This window comes from Podarcis bocagei (genome assembly GCF_964188305.1).
Source record: "Podarcis bocagei genome assembly, chromosome: 13".
Taxonomy (NCBI): domain Eukaryota; kingdom Metazoa; phylum Chordata; class Lepidosauria; order Squamata; family Lacertidae; genus Podarcis; species Podarcis bocagei.
In genome coordinates this window covers 57,153,589-57,173,086 of record NC_138138.1, presented here as the reverse complement: position 1 = coordinate 57,173,086, position 19,498 = coordinate 57,153,589, and the positions used below count along the sequence as shown (strand labels likewise).

The 19,498-nt window shown below is 53.2% G+C and overlaps 1 protein-coding gene across 3 annotated transcripts; it reads right to left on the bottom strand.

Annotated features, from left to right (window-relative positions):
• Positions 1 to 7,332: 7,332 nt before the first annotated feature.
• Positions 7,333 to 15,876, bottom strand: LOC308572166 (2-acylglycerol O-acyltransferase 3-like). 3 transcript variants are annotated; one of them, XM_081168126.1, is made up of 7 exons: positions 15,775 to 15,876; positions 15,362 to 15,469; positions 14,146 to 14,216; positions 13,678 to 13,882; positions 12,857 to 13,028; positions 11,636 to 11,838; positions 7,333 to 7,694 (listed from the first exon to the last, which is right to left on the bottom strand). In XM_081168126.1, exons 1-7 carry the CDS (start codon positions 15,839 to 15,841, stop codon positions 7,540 to 7,542), a joined length of 981 nt encoding a protein of 326 aa, XP_081024252.1. In that variant the 5' UTR covers positions 15,842 to 15,876; the 3' UTR covers positions 7,333 to 7,539. The 3 variants fall into 3 exon arrangements, with proteins under 3 accessions (XP_081024252.1, XP_081024253.1, XP_081024251.1); XM_081168125.1 differs by lacking the exon at positions 7,333 to 7,694 and adding an exon at positions 10,835 to 11,075; XM_081168127.1 differs by lacking the exons at positions 7,333 to 7,694; positions 15,362 to 15,469; positions 15,775 to 15,876 and adding an exon at positions 10,689 to 11,075 and having other exon boundaries at positions 14,146 to 14,380.
• Between the last annotated feature and the right edge of the window lie 3,622 nt (positions 15,877 to 19,498).

The window sequence follows — 19,498 nt, the reverse complement described above, 5'->3', positions numbered from 1 at the left end:
CACATGGCAGGGGTTGGACTAGATGGCCCTTGCGGGTCCCTTCCCTCTCCACCTCGAGACTTGCTCTCCTTCAGAGTCTGTTCTCTACGCATCCACGTTCCCTCTCCCCTCTCCTGTTCTCCCCACGGTCCGCAAGCAGGTACCTGTTCCGGGAAGCCCCTGAGCAAAACCTCGTTCTCCTCTTTATCTACTCAGTGAAAGCAGATTTTAGCGTGGATTAAAAATATTGTTTGTAAATATGCAACCTTTAATAACGATATAAAAGTATGGAATTAATAAAGACAGTCACACAGAGCATTCATGGGGGAATCACAGCTATATTATAATCCTACCCTATATTCAAAGTTCTTTCGAGCTCTTTTGGATGCAGACTTATCAATTATTTCATTAAATTCAGTTTATCATTTTCTATGCAGAGAAGGCTTAGATCAGAAAACTGATCTTGATGAGGCCGCAGATAATTTTTTTTTTAAAAAATCCTTTTTTAGTCTGCTACAAAACAGTCTGTCACCAGCACACAGGAACAATATGTCAATTCCACATTTGGAAACGCCACCCGAATTTTCTCCAGGAATATTATTGGATACACCTCTTGGTGGCTGAAATTTTCTTTCTCAAGGTGAGCTTGTTTGACGCGCAGGCGGAAGTGCAAAAGTTCATCGACTAGACTAAAGTCAACAGCCTTTGGATATTCTTGCATTAAGAATCCGATCCTTGGTTGCTCGCAGGTTCACCAAAAATGAAAAATTGCCAGCTTTCCTCCTTCACACCGTTGCACGTCTGTCTCGGTTGGACACAAGAGCATCCATGACAGGGATAAATGGTTCCAGTTACAGATAGGTAGCCGTGTTGGTCTGCCATAGTCAAAATAAAAAAATTCCTTCCAGTAGCACCTTAAAGACCAACTAAGTTAGTTCTTGGTATGAGCTTTCGTGTGCATGCACACTTCTTCAGATACCACTTCGAATCTGAAGATACGTATCTGAAGAAGTGTGCATGCACACGAAAGCTCATACCAAGAACTAACTTAGTTGGTCTTTAAGGTGCTACTGGAAGGAATTTTTTTATTTAGGGATAAATGGATTTACCCTAAACTTGCCTCTTGCAGAAAGTTCGTCTGAGGCTTCAAAGCTTGTCTCAGCTTTCTTTTGATTTTATTTCGTACTCTCTGCCTTCTTTTGACAGTTTTGTATTCTGCATCCGGTAGAGTAAATGTCGCTTGCTGTTCAACTTCATCAAAATCAGCCTGTCTGATACGAACTGCAAGAGTGAGCTGTAAATATTTGCACATGTGCTCCGTGAAATTTGCAAAATGGGCCTTGCTAACTTTATGAAATCTGAAGCATGGAAATGAATTCAAATTCTCCCATTTTTTTGCAGAAGATTTTCCGCCTCCCATCTAGTAGCTCCTTTCTCAATTTCATCACAGCAAATATGCTTGAGGGCTTCAACAATAATAGAAACCATACAATGGCAGAGTTGGCTTGAACCTCCCATCTTGTGTCTGATTAAATGTTTAGGAACTTATAACTCAACAAGCAAATTTTTTCCCCAGCTGAGAAAAAAAACAATAAAGCTCATGTATTGTTGCAAATCAATCAATCAATCAATCAATCAATCACTGCATCCAGGCATGGGTCAACTGCGGTTGGTCCAACTAGATCTAGGGGGAATGTCCAGAACATGGAATAAACTTTGCAAGCTTGTTCCTTCCCAGATTTTTGTTGTCGAATGCCCTTATATTTTCCAATCAAAATATTGTACATTTACTGAAATCTATTTCAAATTCACGGAAGTAGTGTTAGCTGCTCAGCCATACTTTCACTGGTGTGATCTTCCAGCTCGATGAAACTCAGAAAGCATTCAACTGGTAATCCATCATCGCGAGGAGAAACAGATCTAACAATGGCAGGAAGTTGATCGATATTGGAAACATATCAGGGGTTGGATCGACTGATAAACTAAAACAGTCTGCCTGTCGGATACATCCCTCTGGAAGCATCGTTTTGCCTTGGCCAGATTTAGAGTCCTGTGTCCTGTTCTGGGCACCACATTTTAAGAAGGATATTGACAAGCTGGGAGGGGGGCAAACAAGGTGACCCAGGGTCTGTGAACCAAGCCTGATGAGGAACGGTTGAAGGAGCTGGGGAAGTTTAGCCCGAGAAAGAGGAGACTGAGAGGAGAGATAAGAGCCACCTTCAGATATCTAAAGGGAGCAAGCTCGTTTTTTTCCTGCTGGGGGAGGACCAGAACCAATGGAGTCAAAGTACAAGGAATGAGACGTGAGAGCTGTTCGACGGTGGAACAGACTGCCACAAGAGGCGCTGGACTCTCCTTCCTTGGAGGCTGCATGGCATCTAGTTGAGATTCCTGCATTGGAAGGGGGCTGGACTAGATGACCCTCGGGGTCCCTTCCAACTCCGCAGTTCTCTTCTTCTCTCTGCCTCTTGCCGCCTCAAGGAAGGAGAGTCCAGCTCCGGAGGAGGAGGAGGAGAGAGGCTGGGAAGAGAAGCGCCACCGCCGCCTTGCAAGGACCTGCCCGGAGCGCCTAGCACGGCCGACCTCGTGGCGCAACGGTAGCGCGTCTGACTCCAGATCAGAAGGCTGCGTGTTCGAATCACGTCGGGGTCAGGAGCGGCGGGCGCCCAGCGGGGGCTCCTTTTGCGCGCCTGGGGGGGGGGGGGACACGCGGCCGAGGCGCTGCTCCTTTTCAGCCCGGGAGCGCTGCCTGCCTCGAAGCCTTTGCGCGAGAGAGGAGGACGTCTCTGCACATGGTCAGAGGCTCTCCTCCTCTGCTGGGAGCTGAGAAGGAAACACAGGAGTTCGGCGCCCTTCGCAGCTGCCTCGAAGCCTATGCATGGAAAGGGAGCACTCTGCACGTGGTCAGAGGCGCTCCTTCTCCTCTCGAAGCCTATGCGTGGAAAGGGAGCACTCTGCACATGGTTAGAGGCGCTCCTTCTCCTCTCGAAGCCTATGCATGGAAAGGGAGCACTCTGCACATGGTCAGAGGCGCTCCTTCTCCTCTCCAAGAGGAAGCGTCCGGCGCCCTTCGCAGCTGCCTCCAAGCCTATGCATGGAAAGGGAGCACTCTGCACATGGTCAGAGGCGCTCCTTCTCCTCTCCAAGAGGAAGCGTCCGGCGCCCTTCGCAGCTGCCTCCAAGCCTATGCATGGAAAGGGAGGCTTCTCCTCTCGAAGCCTATGCGTGGAAAGGGAGCACTCTGCACATGGTCAGAGGCGCTCCTTCTCCTCTCCAAGAGGAAGCGTCCGGCGCCCTTCGCAGCTGCCTCCAAGCCTATGCATGGAAAGGGAGCACTCTGCACATGGTCAGAGGCACATGGTCAGAGGCGCTCCTTCTCCTCTCCAAGCCTCCAAGCCTATGCGTGGAAAGGGAGCACTCTGCACATAGTCAGAGGCGCTCCTTCTCCTCTCGAAGCCTATGCATGGAAAGGGAGCACTCTGCACGTGGTCAGAGGCGCTCCTTCTCTTCTCGAAGCCTATGCGTGGAAAGGGAGGACTCTACACATGGTCAGAGGCGCTCCTTCTCCTCTCGAAGCCTATGCGTGGAAAGGGAGCACTCTGCACGTGGTCAGAGGCGCTCCTTCTCCTCTTGAAGCCTATGCGTGGAAAGGGAGCACTCTGCACATGGTCAGAGGCGCTCCTTCTCCTCTCGAAGCCTATGCATGGAAAGGGAGCACTCTGCACATGGTCAGAGGCGCTCCTTCTCCTCTCGAAGCCTATGCGTGGAAAGGGAGCACTCTGCACATGGTCAGAGGCGCTCTCGCTCTCTCCTTTGCAGCTTGCAACCTTGCGGAGCTGAGAAGGAACAGAACCGCAAGAGATCTTCCACCCCGCAGCTTCCTTCGGGGCTTGGACTCCCAGACCCCGCCCTGCGTGTGATCTGTGCCCCCCCCCCTTTGGAGGATGGCAACCGACTGGAGTTTGGGTGCTGGCAGCCGGCGCGCCCCCCACCCCGCGCCCTGTGGGTGGCCCCTTAACCAACCCTTGGCAGGCGATGGCAGGCAGGTCATTAGGGGGGGGGGCAAGAGCAGCCAGGAACATTCCTCCCCCCCCCTCACCCCCCTGCGCGCACACAAAGCATCCCTCCACGACAAGCGCCCCATTGCATCACCCCGTGTGGCCTGGCACGGGGCCTCCCGCTCGTTAAAATGATGCAACGGAGTGGAAGGAGGAGGACGGGGCTGGGGGGCTGGCAAGGGGGGGTGGAGGAGAGGGGAAGAAGGGGGCGTCAATTAACCCAGCGGGCAGCATCCCCCCCACCTCGCAGCCCCGCGGCGAATCGCAAAAGGGACCCCCAAAGGTCATCCAGCCCAACCCCCGGCAGGAGAGGGGGCGCAGCTAAAGGATCCCTTTGAGATTGCTCCACAGCGAAGCAAAAGGCAGGCCGGGGTGTATGGGGGGGGGGAGGGGAGGGGAGGTCTGGCATTTCCCCTGCATTCCCTCCGTTGCCCCCAATATTCCGATTGCAGCCTCATCGGGGAAGGCACTCCTTTGGACATGTCATCTATTGCTTATAATGTGTGATGTATTACAGTATTTTAATATTTTTTGGGAAGCCGCTCAGAGTGGCTGGGGAAGCTCAGCCAGATAGGCGGGGTATAAATAATAAATTATTATTATTATTATTATTATTATTATTATTATTATTATTATTATTATTATTATTATTATTATTATTATTATTATTATTATTATTATTATTATTATTATTATTATTATTTTGGAGCTGGATTTGGAGGCGGGAGTGGGGTCCCTCTCGCCTCTGCACCCCCCCTCCCGCCACCCCCGGTATTGATCCTCTCTCTCTCTCTCTCTCTCTCTCTCTCTCTCTCTCTCTCTCTCTCTCTCTCTCTCTCTCTCTCTCTCTCTCGAACTGGCGCTTCTGCGCAAAACAGAACAGCAAGAAAGTACTCCAGTCCGGGATTTCGTTCTCCCGCCTTCCGCTCCGCCCGGATGCGACCCGCGCCGGGTCTTGCGGCTCTCCCCCCGCCCTTGCCATGAACAGCTCCGGCCGCCGAGTGGGAAGGCAACGCGCGGCGCCGTGGCTTAGTTGGTTAAAGCGCCTGTCTAGTAAACAGGAGATCCTGGGTTCGAATCCCAGCGGTGCCTGATGCTGCCCTTGAGCGAGAGGAAGCGTCCCACATTTTCCACCCGGAGCGAAGCAGCCTCGCCTCTTTTAACCGCATCGTCTCGCTTTTGCACGCCGGAGAGGGAAGGAAGGAAGGAAGGCGGCTCTCGCATCCTAACCCTCCAGAAATCCTGCGCAGGGGCTGAGCGCCTCCTGCAAAGGCGGCCGAGAGGGCGTGGATCTGCGTGGCAGGGCTGCGCAATGCAGCTCCCCACCACAATACACGTGTCTCCCCGTTCACACACACTCTAGACCCATTTCAGCGCCCTCTGCTGCCTTGTGCATGCATCGCGGGTGGGGTGGTTAGGGGCTCCACGTGGGTCTCGTTCCAGCCACGGAACCAAAGCAATTGTTCAGGCAAGAGTTTGGGTGTAACCTTCGACGCCTCCCTTTCCATGGAGGCGCAGGTTGCAGCCACAGCAAAGATGGCATTTTTCCATCTCCGCCATATTAAGCAGTTGGTCCCTTACCTTTCCCGCCCCGACCTGGCCACAGTGATCCATGCGATGGTCATCTCCAGGCTTGACTACTGTAATTCGCTCTACGCGGGGCTGCCCTTGAAGCTGTCCCAGAAACTCCAGCGGGTGCAGAATGCCATGGGAGTATATTCACCCAGTGCTTTTCCAGCTGCACTGGCTCCCGGTGGAGTACAGGGTCAGATTTAAGGTGCTGCTTTTGACCTTTAAAGCCCTTCACGGCCTAGGACCCTCGTACCTACGGGACCGCCTCACCCGGTATGCCCCGCGGAGGACCTTAATGTTCACAAATGACAACATTTTGGAGGTCTCAAGTCACAAGGTGGTTAGATTCGTCTCAACTAGGGCCATCGCCTTTTCAGTACTGGCCCCGATCTGGTGGAACGCTCTGTCACAAGAGACTAGGGCCCTGTGGGACTTGACATCTTTCCGCAGGGCCTGCAAGACAGAGCTGTTCCACCAGGCCTTTGGCCAAGGCACAGTCTGACCCTTCTGTTTTCCCTCCCCTTATGGTTTTGATCTATGAGCTGCTTTTAAAATGAGACTGCATTTTAAATTGCATTTTAACCTGTGTTTTAAATTGCTTTCCCCCACCCTGTTATATTTTTACTGTAATTTTACTGGTGTTAGCCGCCCTGAGCCCGGCTCTGGCAGGGGAGGGTGGGGTATAAATAAAATTTATTATTATTATTATCAAGGTGCAAGCTCAGACGGTGATTGCTTTGGGGCATGCACAGAGTGCACACGACGTGAACGGATGGGCAAGATGCTGAACCACAGACCAGCTCCCCCATGCCCTTTTGGCTAGAGGCTCCTGGCACACCCCTCACCCCGTTGCCCACCCATATTTACGTCCCCACCAACGCAGAGCTTTTTCCCTTGCAAGACTTGACCTCACGCCACCTGCAACCCTGCAAGGAATATTCCCGCAAACTCCACACCCAGAAAGGCTTCGTTTTAGTTGTGGCACAAAGGCAGGTGGAAACCAGGGTTCCACGTGCTTTATTACCCTGCACCTTTCACACGGCAAATATCTAAACCCCGTGCAGAAAGGAAATTGCTCTGACTTCTCCGCGGTTTCCTTTCTACGGAACAGCCTTAAGCGAAAGTATAAAGGTAGCAAAATTTCTGAGAGATGCTATGAAACTACGTCGCTATAAAGGAAAGACACTTTTTAACCTTATTGCCTTGTGGTTGTTGTTGTTGTTTAGTCGTTTAGTCGTGTCCGCCTCTTCGTGACCCCCTGGACCAGAGCACGCCAGGCCCTCCTGTCTTCCACTGCCTCCCCCAGTTTGGTCAAAATCATGCTGGTAGCTTCGAGAACACTGTCCCACCATCTCGTCCTCCGTCGTCCCCTTCTCCTTGTGCCCTCCATCTTTCCCAACATCAGGGTCTTTTCCAGGGAGTCTTCTCTTCTCATGAGGTGGCCAAAGTCTTGGAGCCTCAGCTTCAGGATCTGTCCTTCCAGTGAGCACTCAGGGCTGATTTCCTTCAGAATGAGAGGTTTGATCTTCTTGCAGTCCATGGGACTCTCAAGAGTCTCCTCCAGCACCAGAATTCAAAAGCATCCATTCTTCGGCCATCAGCCTTCTTTATGGTCCAGCTCTCTCTTCCATACATCACTACTGGGGAAACCAGAGCTTGAACTATAAGGACCTTTGTCGGCAAGGTGATGTCTCTTGTTGCCTTAGTTTTATCTTAAAGAATATCGTTTTATAAGCAGCCCCCTATTTTATGCTTTGACTTATATACTTTTGTGGACTCTCTGCATGCCAGTTAAGTAGATTGATTGATTGATTGATTATTGGAAACTGTGTGTACAGATGGGGATGGGGGGGGGCAAAGACTCCCATGTGTCTCCCCCCATCACAACCCTGTGTCCCCTGATGCTGCTTCGGGTCAAGTCTGGGTCCCTCTAGGTGACGAGGAGCTGCTGGGAGGCCGGGAGGCCGCAGGATTCTTTATGGGCGTCAAAGAGCTCCTTCAGGGCCTCGACGTAGAGAGCGTGGAAGCTGTTCACCTCGTCCTCGGTGGGGCGCGGGCGGAGCGGGACCGGGATAGGCTTCCCCACTGCAGGAAGGAGAGAAAGAGGGGTGGTTTGGAGGGGTCTGCTCTGCCCCTCGCCCCCACCCCATGGCAGCCAGGGCCTCCCCACCCCGGCAGCTTTGCACCCTGGCTTGGGATTCAGGGGTGGCTTAGGTGCAGGAATGGAGGGGACCCCAAGGGTCATTTAGCCCAACCCCTTGATTTGTGGCCACCCAACCTCTGCTTAGAAACCTCCAAGGATGAGGAGAAGGAAGACGGGGTGTGTGTGTGTGCACAGGGCCTTGCAGAGCCAGGCAGAGGCCCGGGCCAGGTAGATAATGTGCCCCCCCCTTTTTTTTTACCCTGGGGATAACTGAAGTCTTATAAATAAGTAAGTATATAAGTAGTTTTCACAAAAGTTATGCTGACAAATAATTTTATTTCAAGGCTTGAACCGTATCTGCATATAAAGACAAAATGGAAAATACTGTATAGATATACAATAGTGCTTTTTAAAAATACATAGGGAAAAAGATTATTTTAAGTATTTACATTTAAAAATGCTTTCCTAGCGATTGTGAATACGCTGACCGAGGCCCCCTTTGGAATCGGAGGCCCGGGCCAAGTGGCCCATATGCCCCCCCCCCCTCTGTCTGGGCCTGTGTGGGGGTGCAATCGCCGCTCCCTCCATAGCAAGCCCCATAAAACGAGGCGGCTCGGTTGATTCCTGCCTCGCAGGGGGGTTGGGCTAGATGACCCTCGGGGGGCCCTTCCAACTCCACGGGTCTCCCGTTCAGTTGCAGGGGGCTTGGTGCAGCCAGGCAGCGCGCGAGAGAGAGGCGCGCCCGAAGGTGCCGCTTCGCCCGAGGCTGGAGAGTTCGCGGGTCTTTGCAAGCAGGCGGGTGAGTCGGGGCGGCAGACAGGAAGCTGAGGAAGGGATGCGGAGCCTGGCGGGTCCTTGCCCAGCACCGTGATGCGGGCGACGTGGGCCACGATCCACCAGCAGTAGCTGGAGAAGATGAAGCGGACCTGGCGGCTGCGGACGAAGCTGCTGTCGCGGAAGCAGAGAGGCTAGTGAGTTCTCCCCGAAGGCGCAAACGGGCGCCAGGTCAGCCCTGCGCGGAGGGAAAGGGAGAAAGAAACAGCGTCTCTTGTCGCAAGTGAAAACGTTGTCCTGCCTGGGGCTGGGGCTGCCTCTGCCGCCTCCCTCCCTGACCAGCCTCCTGGGGTGGGGGGAGTTGGGGGGGCAGCAGGGTCTTTGCAACGGGGCTCCAGCCAAGAGCTGCGCCTGCAAGTGTGTCCAGCACAAGTGACCTCTGACCTGCGCCCCAAAGCCCACCTGCTCCCCTTCAGCCCATCCCTCCTGGGGAGGGAAGCAGCAGTTGGGGTGACTTGTCGCAATTATTATTATTATTATTATTATTATTATTATTATTATTATTAATTTATACCCCGCCCATCTGGCTGGTTTTCCCCGGCCGCTCTGGGCGGCTTCCATCAGAATATTAAAATACAATAACCTATTAAACATTAAAAGCTTCCCTGAACAAAATGTTGTCCTGCCAACGGCTCCAGCGCAGATGTCTCCCTCTGCCGCCTGCACTTTGGTCCCCAGGTGAGTCTGCGATAAGGAGGCTGCTGTCAGGCAGGTGAGGCAAGGGGTACCTGTCTGAGCTCTCCTCCGAAAGGAGACAAGGCGTGTTATTTCATTCCCGGTCTCTTTTCACCCTGGCTCTCCTCCGGGGAGCTTAAGAAGGTCGAAGTTAGCATATCCCTGCCTTGCCCTACAGAATAGCATCTTCCATTAAGTCGGAGTGTGTGACCCACTAAGGAAGACAGCAGTCTGATAAAATTCAGAACAGCAGAAATTAATTGCACGACTATTCAAAACCATTGTGCTGACCCACTGCCCTCTGCCAACCTTGCCCCAGCCTTTGTGGCTCCGACAGTTTCTGTTGCCAGTGCCAGTCCAGGGCGCTGGTGGGAGCTGTAGTCCAAAAATTCCGGAGGGCGCCAGCTTGGGGAACACTGGTCTCTGTAACCTGCCAGAGCACGTGTCTGGCTTCTGCCTCGCGGGGCGCACTGCAACCAGGGATGCCCAGATTTCAAGTCACCTTGGCAACCATGAAAGGACGATCGGGCTGAATAGCTGCTTTTTGCTGGCATTTATTTCTCTGACCGGCAGGAGGACCTCTGGGGATAACTTGCTCACTGCAACCAGCAATACCCAGATTTCCATTCCTCGAGGAACCAAAGCTATTCTTCACGACAATAGGGTGCAAGCTGGGGGTTGCCTCAGGGCATGCACAGAAGGCACACAATGAGTGTACGTCTACGGGTGGGCAAAGGGGAAGGCTGAACAGTGGACCCTCTCTCCTCTCCCCCTTTGGCCTGAGACTCCTGGCACACACACCCCGCCCTTCCTCCACCCGACCCGACCCAGGCATATCCTGAGTTGCTCCTGCAGTCAGAGAAGGGTCCTCTCGGGCAAACAGATCCCCAAGCCCAGCTCCCCCTCCTTCTTTTTCCTGGCCCATAAGAGCAGGGCGAGGAGACTCTTGAGAGTCCCATGGACGGCAAGAAGATCAAACGTATCCATTCTTAAGGAAATCAGCCCTGAGTGCTCACTGGAAGGACAGATCCTGAAGCTGAGGCTCCAAGACTTTGGCCACCTCAGGAGAAGAGAAGACTCCCTGGAAAAGACCCTGATGTTGGGAAAGATGGAGGGCGCAAGGAGAAGGGGAGGACGGAGGACGAGATGGTGGGACAGTGTTCTCGAAGCTACCAGCATGAGTTTGACCAAACTGCGGGAGGCAGTGGAAGACAGGAGGGCCTGGCGTGCTCTGGTCCAGGGGGCCACGAAGAGGCGGACACAACTAAACGACTCAACAACAACAACAAGAGCAGGGTCCCCGTTTTCCAAGTAAGAATTTGGCCTGCATGTCCGAATGATCTTTTCTCTTGGAGGCAGGCAAGCTCCTGGCCGCTCACCCGGAGGGCTTGTGAGCAGCCCCCTCAATCCAGCGCCAAGGCCTGCTTCTCTGGCTGCCGGGCTCTGCCAACCTCACCTTAATAATGCACGTGTGAATGAGACAACCAGCCTTGGGCTCCGCAGGCAAGCAGAAAAGGGGGGGTTCGGGCACCAGGGACCCAAAATCAGACATCAGGCACGGCGCCTTTTATTGGAAACGGTGAACAAAGACTCCCGCGTGTCTCCCCCCATCACAACCTCGCGTCCCCTGATGCTGCTTCGGCTCAAGTCTGGGTCCCTCTAGGTGACGAGGAGCTGCTGGGAGGCCGGGAGGCCGCAGGATTCTTTATGGGCATCGAAGAGCTCCTTCAGGGCCTCGACGTAGAGAGCGTGGAAGCTGTTCACCTCGTCCTCGGTGGGGCGCGGGCGGCGCGGGACCGGGATAGGCTTCCCCACTGCAGGAGGGAGAGAAAGAGGGGTGGTTTGGAGGGGTCTGCTCTGCCCCTCGCCCCCACCCGATGGCAGCCAGGGCCTCCCCACCCCAGCAGCTTTGCACTCTGGCCTTGGGTTTCAGGGGTGGCTTAAGTGCAGGAATGGAGGGGACCCCAAAGGTCATCCAGCCCAACCCTCTGCAATGCAGGAATTCGTGATTAGTGGCCAACCAACCTTTGCTTAGAAACCCCCAAGGATGAGGAGAAGGAAGTGTGTGTGTGTGTGTGTGTGTGTGTGTGTGTGTGTGTGTGTGCAATCTCCACTCCCTCCACAGCAAGCCCCATAAAACGAGCCTGCTCATTTGATTTCTGCAGAGGGGTTGGGCTAGATGACCCTTGGGGGTCCCATTCAACTCCACAGGTCTCCGATTCAGTTCGAAGAGAGGGCGAAAGCACCACAACCTGCCGCTTTGTACGATGCTGAAGAGTTTGTGGCTCTTTGCAAGCAAGTTGGTGAGTCGGGGGTGTTTGTGGGGCAGGAGGCGGAGGCTAAGGAAGGGACGGGGAGCCTTGTGGGTCCTTACCCACCACCGTGAGGGGGGCAGCCATGGGCAGGAGCCCCCAAGAGGTGCTGGAGAAGAGGCCCCTCCCGCTGAAGAGGCAAGGGGCGAAGCCGATCAGCTGCTTGAAACCGAGCTGGAAGCGGCGAGCGAAGCTGCCCTCGGGGAAGCGGATCTGTCGGTAAATGTCGTTCTCCCCGAAGGTGTAAACGGGCACCAGGTCAGCCCTGCGAGGAGGAAGAGGAGGAAGAAGGAATGCCGGGTCAGGGAGAGCCTTTAACCCACCCAAGAACCTTGCGAGGGAGGCTAGGCTGGGGGAAGGCAGGGACCTTCGCATATGGAATTCACGGCCTGTTATACATTAAGAGAAAACTATCTTAAAATGCTGTACTCGTGGTATTTAATGGCAGATAAACTGACCAAGATTTATAAAAATGTGTCAAGTAAATGCTAGAAATAGATAGATGGGTCTTTCTTCCATATGTGGTGGAGACCTAGGAAAGCGAAAGGCTTTTGGGGAAAGATATATAATGAAATGGAGAAAATGTTTAAGTGGTCTGTTCCCAAAAGACCAGGAGCTTTTCTTATAGGCATAATAGGGAGAGATGTAGCATAGAAGATGACTAACCTATTTATTTTTGTGACAACAGCAGCTAGAATATTATATTCACAGAATTATATTAAATTATAATATTTATTATAATGTAATAAATAATAATAATTGGGGGAAAGAGAAGGTCCCAGCGAAGGAGGAGTGGCCTTTGAAGTAAATGGACTAGGCAGAAATGGAAAAGCTCACAGCAAAATTAAGAGATCAGAATGATGAACTTTCTACAGAAGGATGGAGGCCGTTTGTGGATTACTTAAAAAATATTACAGTCAAATGAAATCGCGAAAACGATTCAAGATAAAAGCAGAAGAAAAATGACAAAATAATTGTAATTTTTTTTGTAATAGATAAAGATACAACGCAGTAGTAAAGGTTTGAGTAAAAACACAGTGGGGTGGAGAGTCCACTTATGGAACAGTGGAATTATTTGTTAGGAAGGTTACTGTGAAAATGTATGAAAGATTTGGTAATAAAAAATTATACGGCAAGGAAGGGAAGGGACCTTCAGTCCTCGCAATTGCTTCATTGGGGCAAAATCCACCAGGAAGCACTGCCATGCTCACGAGGCCGAGATATTGCTGACCTGCACCCAATGCCCCCCCCCCCACATCCCCTTGCCCCCTCGGTGCCCCTACCCGTGTTGCAGCGCCAGGCGCACGAAGCCCTTTCTCCCGTGAAGGCGGACGCGCTGCTCTCCGGGGGCGCTGTCCAGGGACTCGGAGGCGCCCCCCACCACGATGGCCACCGCGTGCCCGGGGGGGCCACTCAGGAGGAAGTCCAGGGACCTTTTGTTGACCGGGACACCCCCTGGAAGTGGGAGGAAGCAAAGGTTCCTTGCTTTTCAGGGGGTTGGACTAGAGGACCCTCGCAATTCTCCTCCAACTCTGAAATTCTGTGAGTATTAAAGGGCAGAAGTGTGGCTGGCAAAGGATCAGCGCGTCTGGAAGCGGTTGAGGGGTGGATGGCAGCTAACAGATTGAGGATGAATCCTGACCAGACAGAAGTACTGTTTTAGGGAAACAGGGGGCGGGCTGGTGTGGGGGACTCCCTGGTCCTGAATGGGGCAACTATGCCCCCGAAGGACCAGGTGCGCAACCTGGGAGTCATTCTGTCCATGGAGGCGCAGGTCAATTCCGTGTATTATTTGCGCAACCAAACACCCCTTTTCTTTTGCACAGGAGCAAAGAATGGGAGGATAAACAGGCATTCTTGCTGGGGAATTCTATTCCCAGGGGCTCAGGGAGGGCATTCCTGAGTCTGGGGGTGGTTCCTCCCATTGGATGGGCCAGGCAGGTTCTTGAAGGTGGTCCTGAGGGGAGGGGCCACCCCACTTCCCCACCCCGACCGGCTAGAAGCACAAGAGGACGTCTCAGCCGCCTGTGGACTCCATGTGTCATGTTCCTAAGGACTTCCCTTGCCCCCCTTCCTTCTCCATTCCTCGCCCCGTTGGCCTCACCTAAGCTCATCAGGTAGTCCCGGTAGACGGGAACGCGGAACAGCCCTGCGAGGGCGGCCAGGCTGGGGCGGAGGCCTGGGAAGGCGCGGGGGAAGCCCGTGGCCTCGGTGCAGAAGGCGGAAAAGGCCCCCGCGCAGATGATCCCGTGGGGGTGGGAGCCCAGGACGTAGTTCCGCGTCGGGGGCAGCTCAGCCGTCTTCACCAGCTGCAAGGCAAGAGGGGCGAGGCCTTTGGCATTTGGACCCTGAAATATACTCAGCCAGCAGCCTCCGTCGCCCTGCCAGCCCCCTTCTCACACCTGAATGTCACATTCAGAGGCGTGCCCCGCTTTCCATTGGTGGGCATGCGCAGATTCCATGGCCAGCAGCCTTTGACAGCCACCACCTCCTCCTTCTCTGTGATCTGGTCTCCAGGGGTTCCAGAGACCCTGGGCATCCTTCAGGAGCCCTGCCAGCCCCCTTCTCATACCTTGATAGGGAAATAATCCCGGTGGAGCTCCCAGACTCTCCAGCGCCTCATCCAGTCACAGCGGCGCCCACCTGCAAAGACAAGGGTTCAGGCAGGGGATGGAGTCAGAGAACTGTGGGGTTGGAAGGGGACCCCCAGGGGTCATCCAGCCCAACCCCCTGCAATGTAGGAATCGCAGCTGAGGAATCCCTGGCAGGTGACCACCCGACCTCTGCTTAAAAACCTCCCAAGAAGGAGAGCCTGCCGCCTTCCGAGGGAGTCTGACCCACTGAGGAACAGCCCTAACCCTCAAAAACTACTTCCTGATGTGGAGTCGGAATCTCCTTTCTTGCCATGTGAAGTCATGGGTTCAGATCCTGCCCTCTGGAGCCGCAGGAGACCTGCTAGCTCCACCTTCCACGTGACAGACCTTGGGTGGTCCGGTTTGTACACCGCTTGGTCACGGAGACATTTTGTATTTCAAATACTTGATATATTATTATTTATTAATTCATTAAAAATGAGGAGCAAGATGCTCCTCGGGGTCCCTTCCAACTCTGATTCTATGTTATATTTTGGGGAGGGTTCTTTTGATTCGTGTCAATTACAGGATTCTGTGTGTTTTTTATAGTAAAATTTAATAAATAATTATAAATACAGTGGTACCTTGGGTTAAGAACTTAATTCGTTCCAGAGGTCCGTTCTTAACCTGAAACTGTTCTTAACCTGAAGCACCACTTTAGCTAATGGGGCCTCCTGCTGCCGCCGGAGCACGATTCTGTTCTCATCCTGAAGCAAAGTTCTTAACCTAAGGTACTAATTTCTGGGTTAGCGGAGTCTGTAACCTGAAGCGTCTGTAACCCGAGGTACCACTGTACATAAGTAAATGCAGCTGATTTTTCTGCCCTGCATACAGAGAGAGAGAGAGAGAGAGAGAGAGAGAGAGAGAGAGAGAGAGAGAGAGAGAGAGAGATGAAATGCCTCCTGCCATTGTGTTGTGTTCCATTCTATTGGAAGCTGTCTTGGAAAATAGATAACAGTAAATAGCAGTGAGGAAAACAGGTTTGGGGTGGTCACAAGCTGCCCCAGGGGAAGGGGGTGAGCTGGAGGAGGCGGGGCATGGCGAGGCAGCAGCTCCAGCTATGTGGGTCTGGGTGTGGGGCAGAGCACCCTTCTCAGACAAGGAGAGGCGCCTTTCACCTGGCCTCTGGGTAGGGTTGGGGGGAATCGAACTCACCTCTCTCTGTTGTATCCCAGTCGTAGATCCACCAGGCGAAATACAGGACGCTGATAGACCAGTAGGAGGTGAAGAGCAGGTAGACCAGGAGAATGGAGAAGAAGGCACCTGGGGGGGCAGAGGCAGGTGAGGGGCAGGCCGGCCCTCCAGGCTGAAAGCTCCCTGGGTGGTGGGGAGGTGTCTGAAGGGGTCCATCTAAGGCAGGCTTCCTCAACCTCGGCCCTCCAGGCCCCAGGAGGAGGAGGAGGCATAGCTCCCAACGTTTCCCTTTTTAAAAGGGAAATTCCCTTATTCCAAAAAGGATTCCTCTCAAGAAAGGGGGAAAGTTGATAGCTGTGGGAGGAAGCCAAGCTGCCCCTCTTCCCTGATCACCCCCTGCCCCTCCCTCCCTCCCACCCCAGCTCCCAACTTACCAAAGAAGAGGTAGCTGAGGACCCACTGGAAGACGCTAAGGGCCTCCAGGTGCTTCTCCAGAGCCATCTTGGTCACAGGAAGTGGAAGAGGAAGAGGAAGAGATCCTGGGGAGAAAATCCACGGGGGGGGGAGTTGGGGGGGGCTCTGCAGCCTTGGCAGAAGGGAGAGCGTGAAGACGCAGGTGTGTTCAGCACAGGTGGCCTCTGACCTGCATCCCAAAGCCCAGCTGCTCCCCTTCAGCCGTGCCCTCAGGAAGGGGGCAGCATGTGGGGCAGGAGGAGGAGGAGGAAAGAGGCTCACTTGTCCAGGAGATGTCCTGTCCGCGGCTTCAATTCAAAAGTCTCTCTCTGCCGCCTGCACTTTGGTCCCCAGGTGAGTTGGCAATAAGGACGCTGCTGTCACCCAGGTGAGGCAATGGGGACCTGGCTGAGCTCTCCTCCTCCGGGCTCCAGGAAACTTAAAAAAGTCGAGCCCAGCGGCTCCCAAACTCTGTGTGCCCAGAGGCACCCTCAGATTCATTTATTTTGACCCCCAGCCAGGGCACTAGAGCCAGTCGCTCCATCCCCAACAACCAGTAGCTGCCTTGCTGGCCCTTGGCTCCTTCCCCTTGGCCCTCGTCCCAGTTCTGCCCTGCCCTCTTGGCCCATGAGACAAAGGTTGGGGTGCCAGGATCGATTGGCCTGTCTGCCCGCCTCCCTTCTCCAAGCTGCCTCAGACGGAGACCTTTGCCCATCCACCTTGTGCCTGGCAGCGGCATCTGTGCCTCTCCAGAAGCATGAATTCCCTGCCTCGCTGGGAGATGCTGCCCTGGGGGCTTGGCAGCTGGGCCCTTCTGCGTGCCAGGTAGGTGCCCCTACCTGCTACGGTCCTTCAGTAGCTGTGAGCCCAGGGGGAGGGCTGGCTGGGCAGATTTATGGGCCCCTAGGTGACAGTAGGATGCGGGTGGCGCTGTGGGTTAAACCACAGAGCCTAGGACTTGCCAATCAGAAGGTCGGTGGTTCGAATCCCCGTGACGGGGTGAGCTCCTGTTGCTCAGTCACTGCTCCTGCCAACCTAGCAGTTCGGGAGCACGTCAAAGTGCAAGTAGATAAATAGGTACCACTCCGGCAGGAAGGTAAACGGCGTTTCCGTGTGCTGCTCTGGTTCGCCAGAAGCAGCTCAGTCATGCTGGCCACATGACCCGGAAGCTGTACACCGGCTCCCTTGGCCAGTAAAGCGAGATGAGCGCCACAACCCCAGAGTCAGTCATGACTGGACCTAATATTCTGGGGGTTCCTCTGATGTCCTGGAGTGGATTTGGGGGTCCCATTATGCCAGGAGGAGTCCCTGCACTGGCTTCTGCTAGCACTCCAGATTATAACACAGGTCCTGAGAGATCTACATTGGCTCCCAGTACATTTCCGAGTACAATTCAAAGTGTTGGTGCTGACCTTGAAAGCCCTAAACAGCCTCAAAGGCCCAGTAGACCTGAAGGAGCGTCTCCACCCCCATCGTTCTGCCCGGACACTGAAGTCCAGCTCCGAGGCCTTCTGGTGGTTACCTCGCTGCGAGAAGCCAAGTTACAGGGAACCAGGAAGAGGGCCTTCTCGGTAGTGGCGCCTTCCCTGTGGAACACCCTCCCACCAGATGTCAAAGAGAAAAACAACTACCAGACTTTTAGAAGACATCCGAAGGCAGCCCTGTTTCGGGAAGCTTTTAATGTTTAATAGGTTATTGTATTTTAGTGTTCTGTTGGAAGCCGCCCAGAGTGGCTGGGGAAACCCTGCCAGATGGGCAGGGTATAAATAAATTATTATTATTATTATTATTATTATTATTATTATTATTATTATTATTATCATCCAGGTTGGCACCTGTCTGTCTCGGGAGACAATAGAGGAGGGAGCCTTTGAGGGTTAGGTCAAACTCTAGGAAGTTCACAGCACCTGCTGTGGCTTTAGAGACCGATGAAGGAGAGAGATGTTTTGTTGCAGCCGGGGCAGGTGAAGGCGTCTGGTTGTGCTGCGCTTCTTTGCTCTGCTCCCCAAAGCAGTCATTCCTTCTCTGTCTCCAGGCCCCACAGCTGCCGGCAAGGGACTTGCACCCATCAGGGTTGAGATGACTGCCAGCTGTCATGGTCACGTTAGCGGACATCTTTGTAATTCAGAGTTGGCCACGTTCCATCATAATAATGATTAATAAATTAATCTCCTTCCATGCACATGGTTCAAGGAGATGCACAAAATGCAGCAAAAAGCAGCTCAGAACCATTTTAGAAACAGATGATTTTTTAAAACACTGCAATGTTGACAGAGCACAGAGCGGCAGAGACCATGACGCTCACTGTAGAGTCATGAAACAGAAGAGTTGGAAGGGACCCAAAGGGACCCCTTTGGTTGGCATCTGTCCGCCTGGAGAGACAATGGAGTGTGCTTCCCGGGGTGAAGTGAAACAACTGTGTTAGCAGCACCAAAGTGGCCTCTCTGGGGCGCAAGTGTGTCTGGAGATTCAAGACCCCCCCCCCTTTCAGCCTCGCTGAAATGCAGTTAATGCAGCTTTGGTGACACAGTAGCTCTAGGGAAGAAAGAGTGCCTCTGAGCAGGTGAAGAGTTCTCTGAGGATCCGCAGTTGCAGCTGCCTTCCTTTCAAAGGGATCAAGCGCAGCTCTTCCTGATGGCCTTTAGGTGCCCCTGGAAGAAAGACACCAAGGTTTCGGAAGCGCCCTGTGGGTGGGGGTGTTGGGTGCAGTTCAAAGGTTGCCCCCTCCTCCTCCTCCGTCTCCTGCCAGGCAGGGCAGTGAGGTCCAAGCTGACCTGACCCAGGAGGGGGCAAAGGTAGAAATTAGGCAAACCTTTTTCTGGCAATGACATTGCTTCCTGCCTCAGGGCAGGGCAGCCTCTCCCTATTTTGGGGGGAGGGGTTGTGCCCTCCGTGGAGCCTGGAAGGGGCTCGCCACCCAGCCTTGCTGCTTTCAGCCAGATCTCAGTGGAAGGCCCTCCCTCCACATGGAATTGTAAATTTATAGAGTTAGGAGGGAGCCCTAGGGAGATCTAGTCCAACCCCGCTCCCCTCCCCAAACCAGGTGCACATGAACATAAGTTCAACCCCCTATACATAGACAGGTGCATTCACAACATGCCAAAATATGGCGAGAAATCTCCATTTCCCTTGTAACCTGAAAACTGACCAATCAGGCGCCACTCCGTTTGACAGCCGCCCAATCAGAAACAGCGCTGGCAGCCCCTTAAACTTTAAATCCCCTTAATGGACAATGGCTTTCATAAGAAGAGCTGCGTAAATAGCAGGCAAACGCTGCAGCGCTCAGAAAAACCCTCTGCAAAGAGCAGGTCAACATCTCACCCATCAAACAGCAGGGCTTAAAACAGAACCATAAAATTATAGAATTGCAGAGCTGGAAGGGACCACGAGGGTCATCTAGTCCAACCCGGTGCAACACGGGAATCTTTTGCTTTACAGAAAAGCTCAAGATACAGGTTGATCTGCCCACACTGAGTTGTTATTTCTGAGAAACGTAGAAAATGACAGGATATATTTACATGAATTCTTCAAACTTACACAACCCTTTAAAAATTAGCTGATGAAGGTGAATACGTCGAAACAGGGCCCTGTCCTGGTTTCTGATCCATAATTGACTTCTGACTTCTGCTCAATGATTGAAACTCAGACCTTCCCGTCAAATTTGACTATGGACTAACATGAACTTTTCTCTACTCATAAACTCTT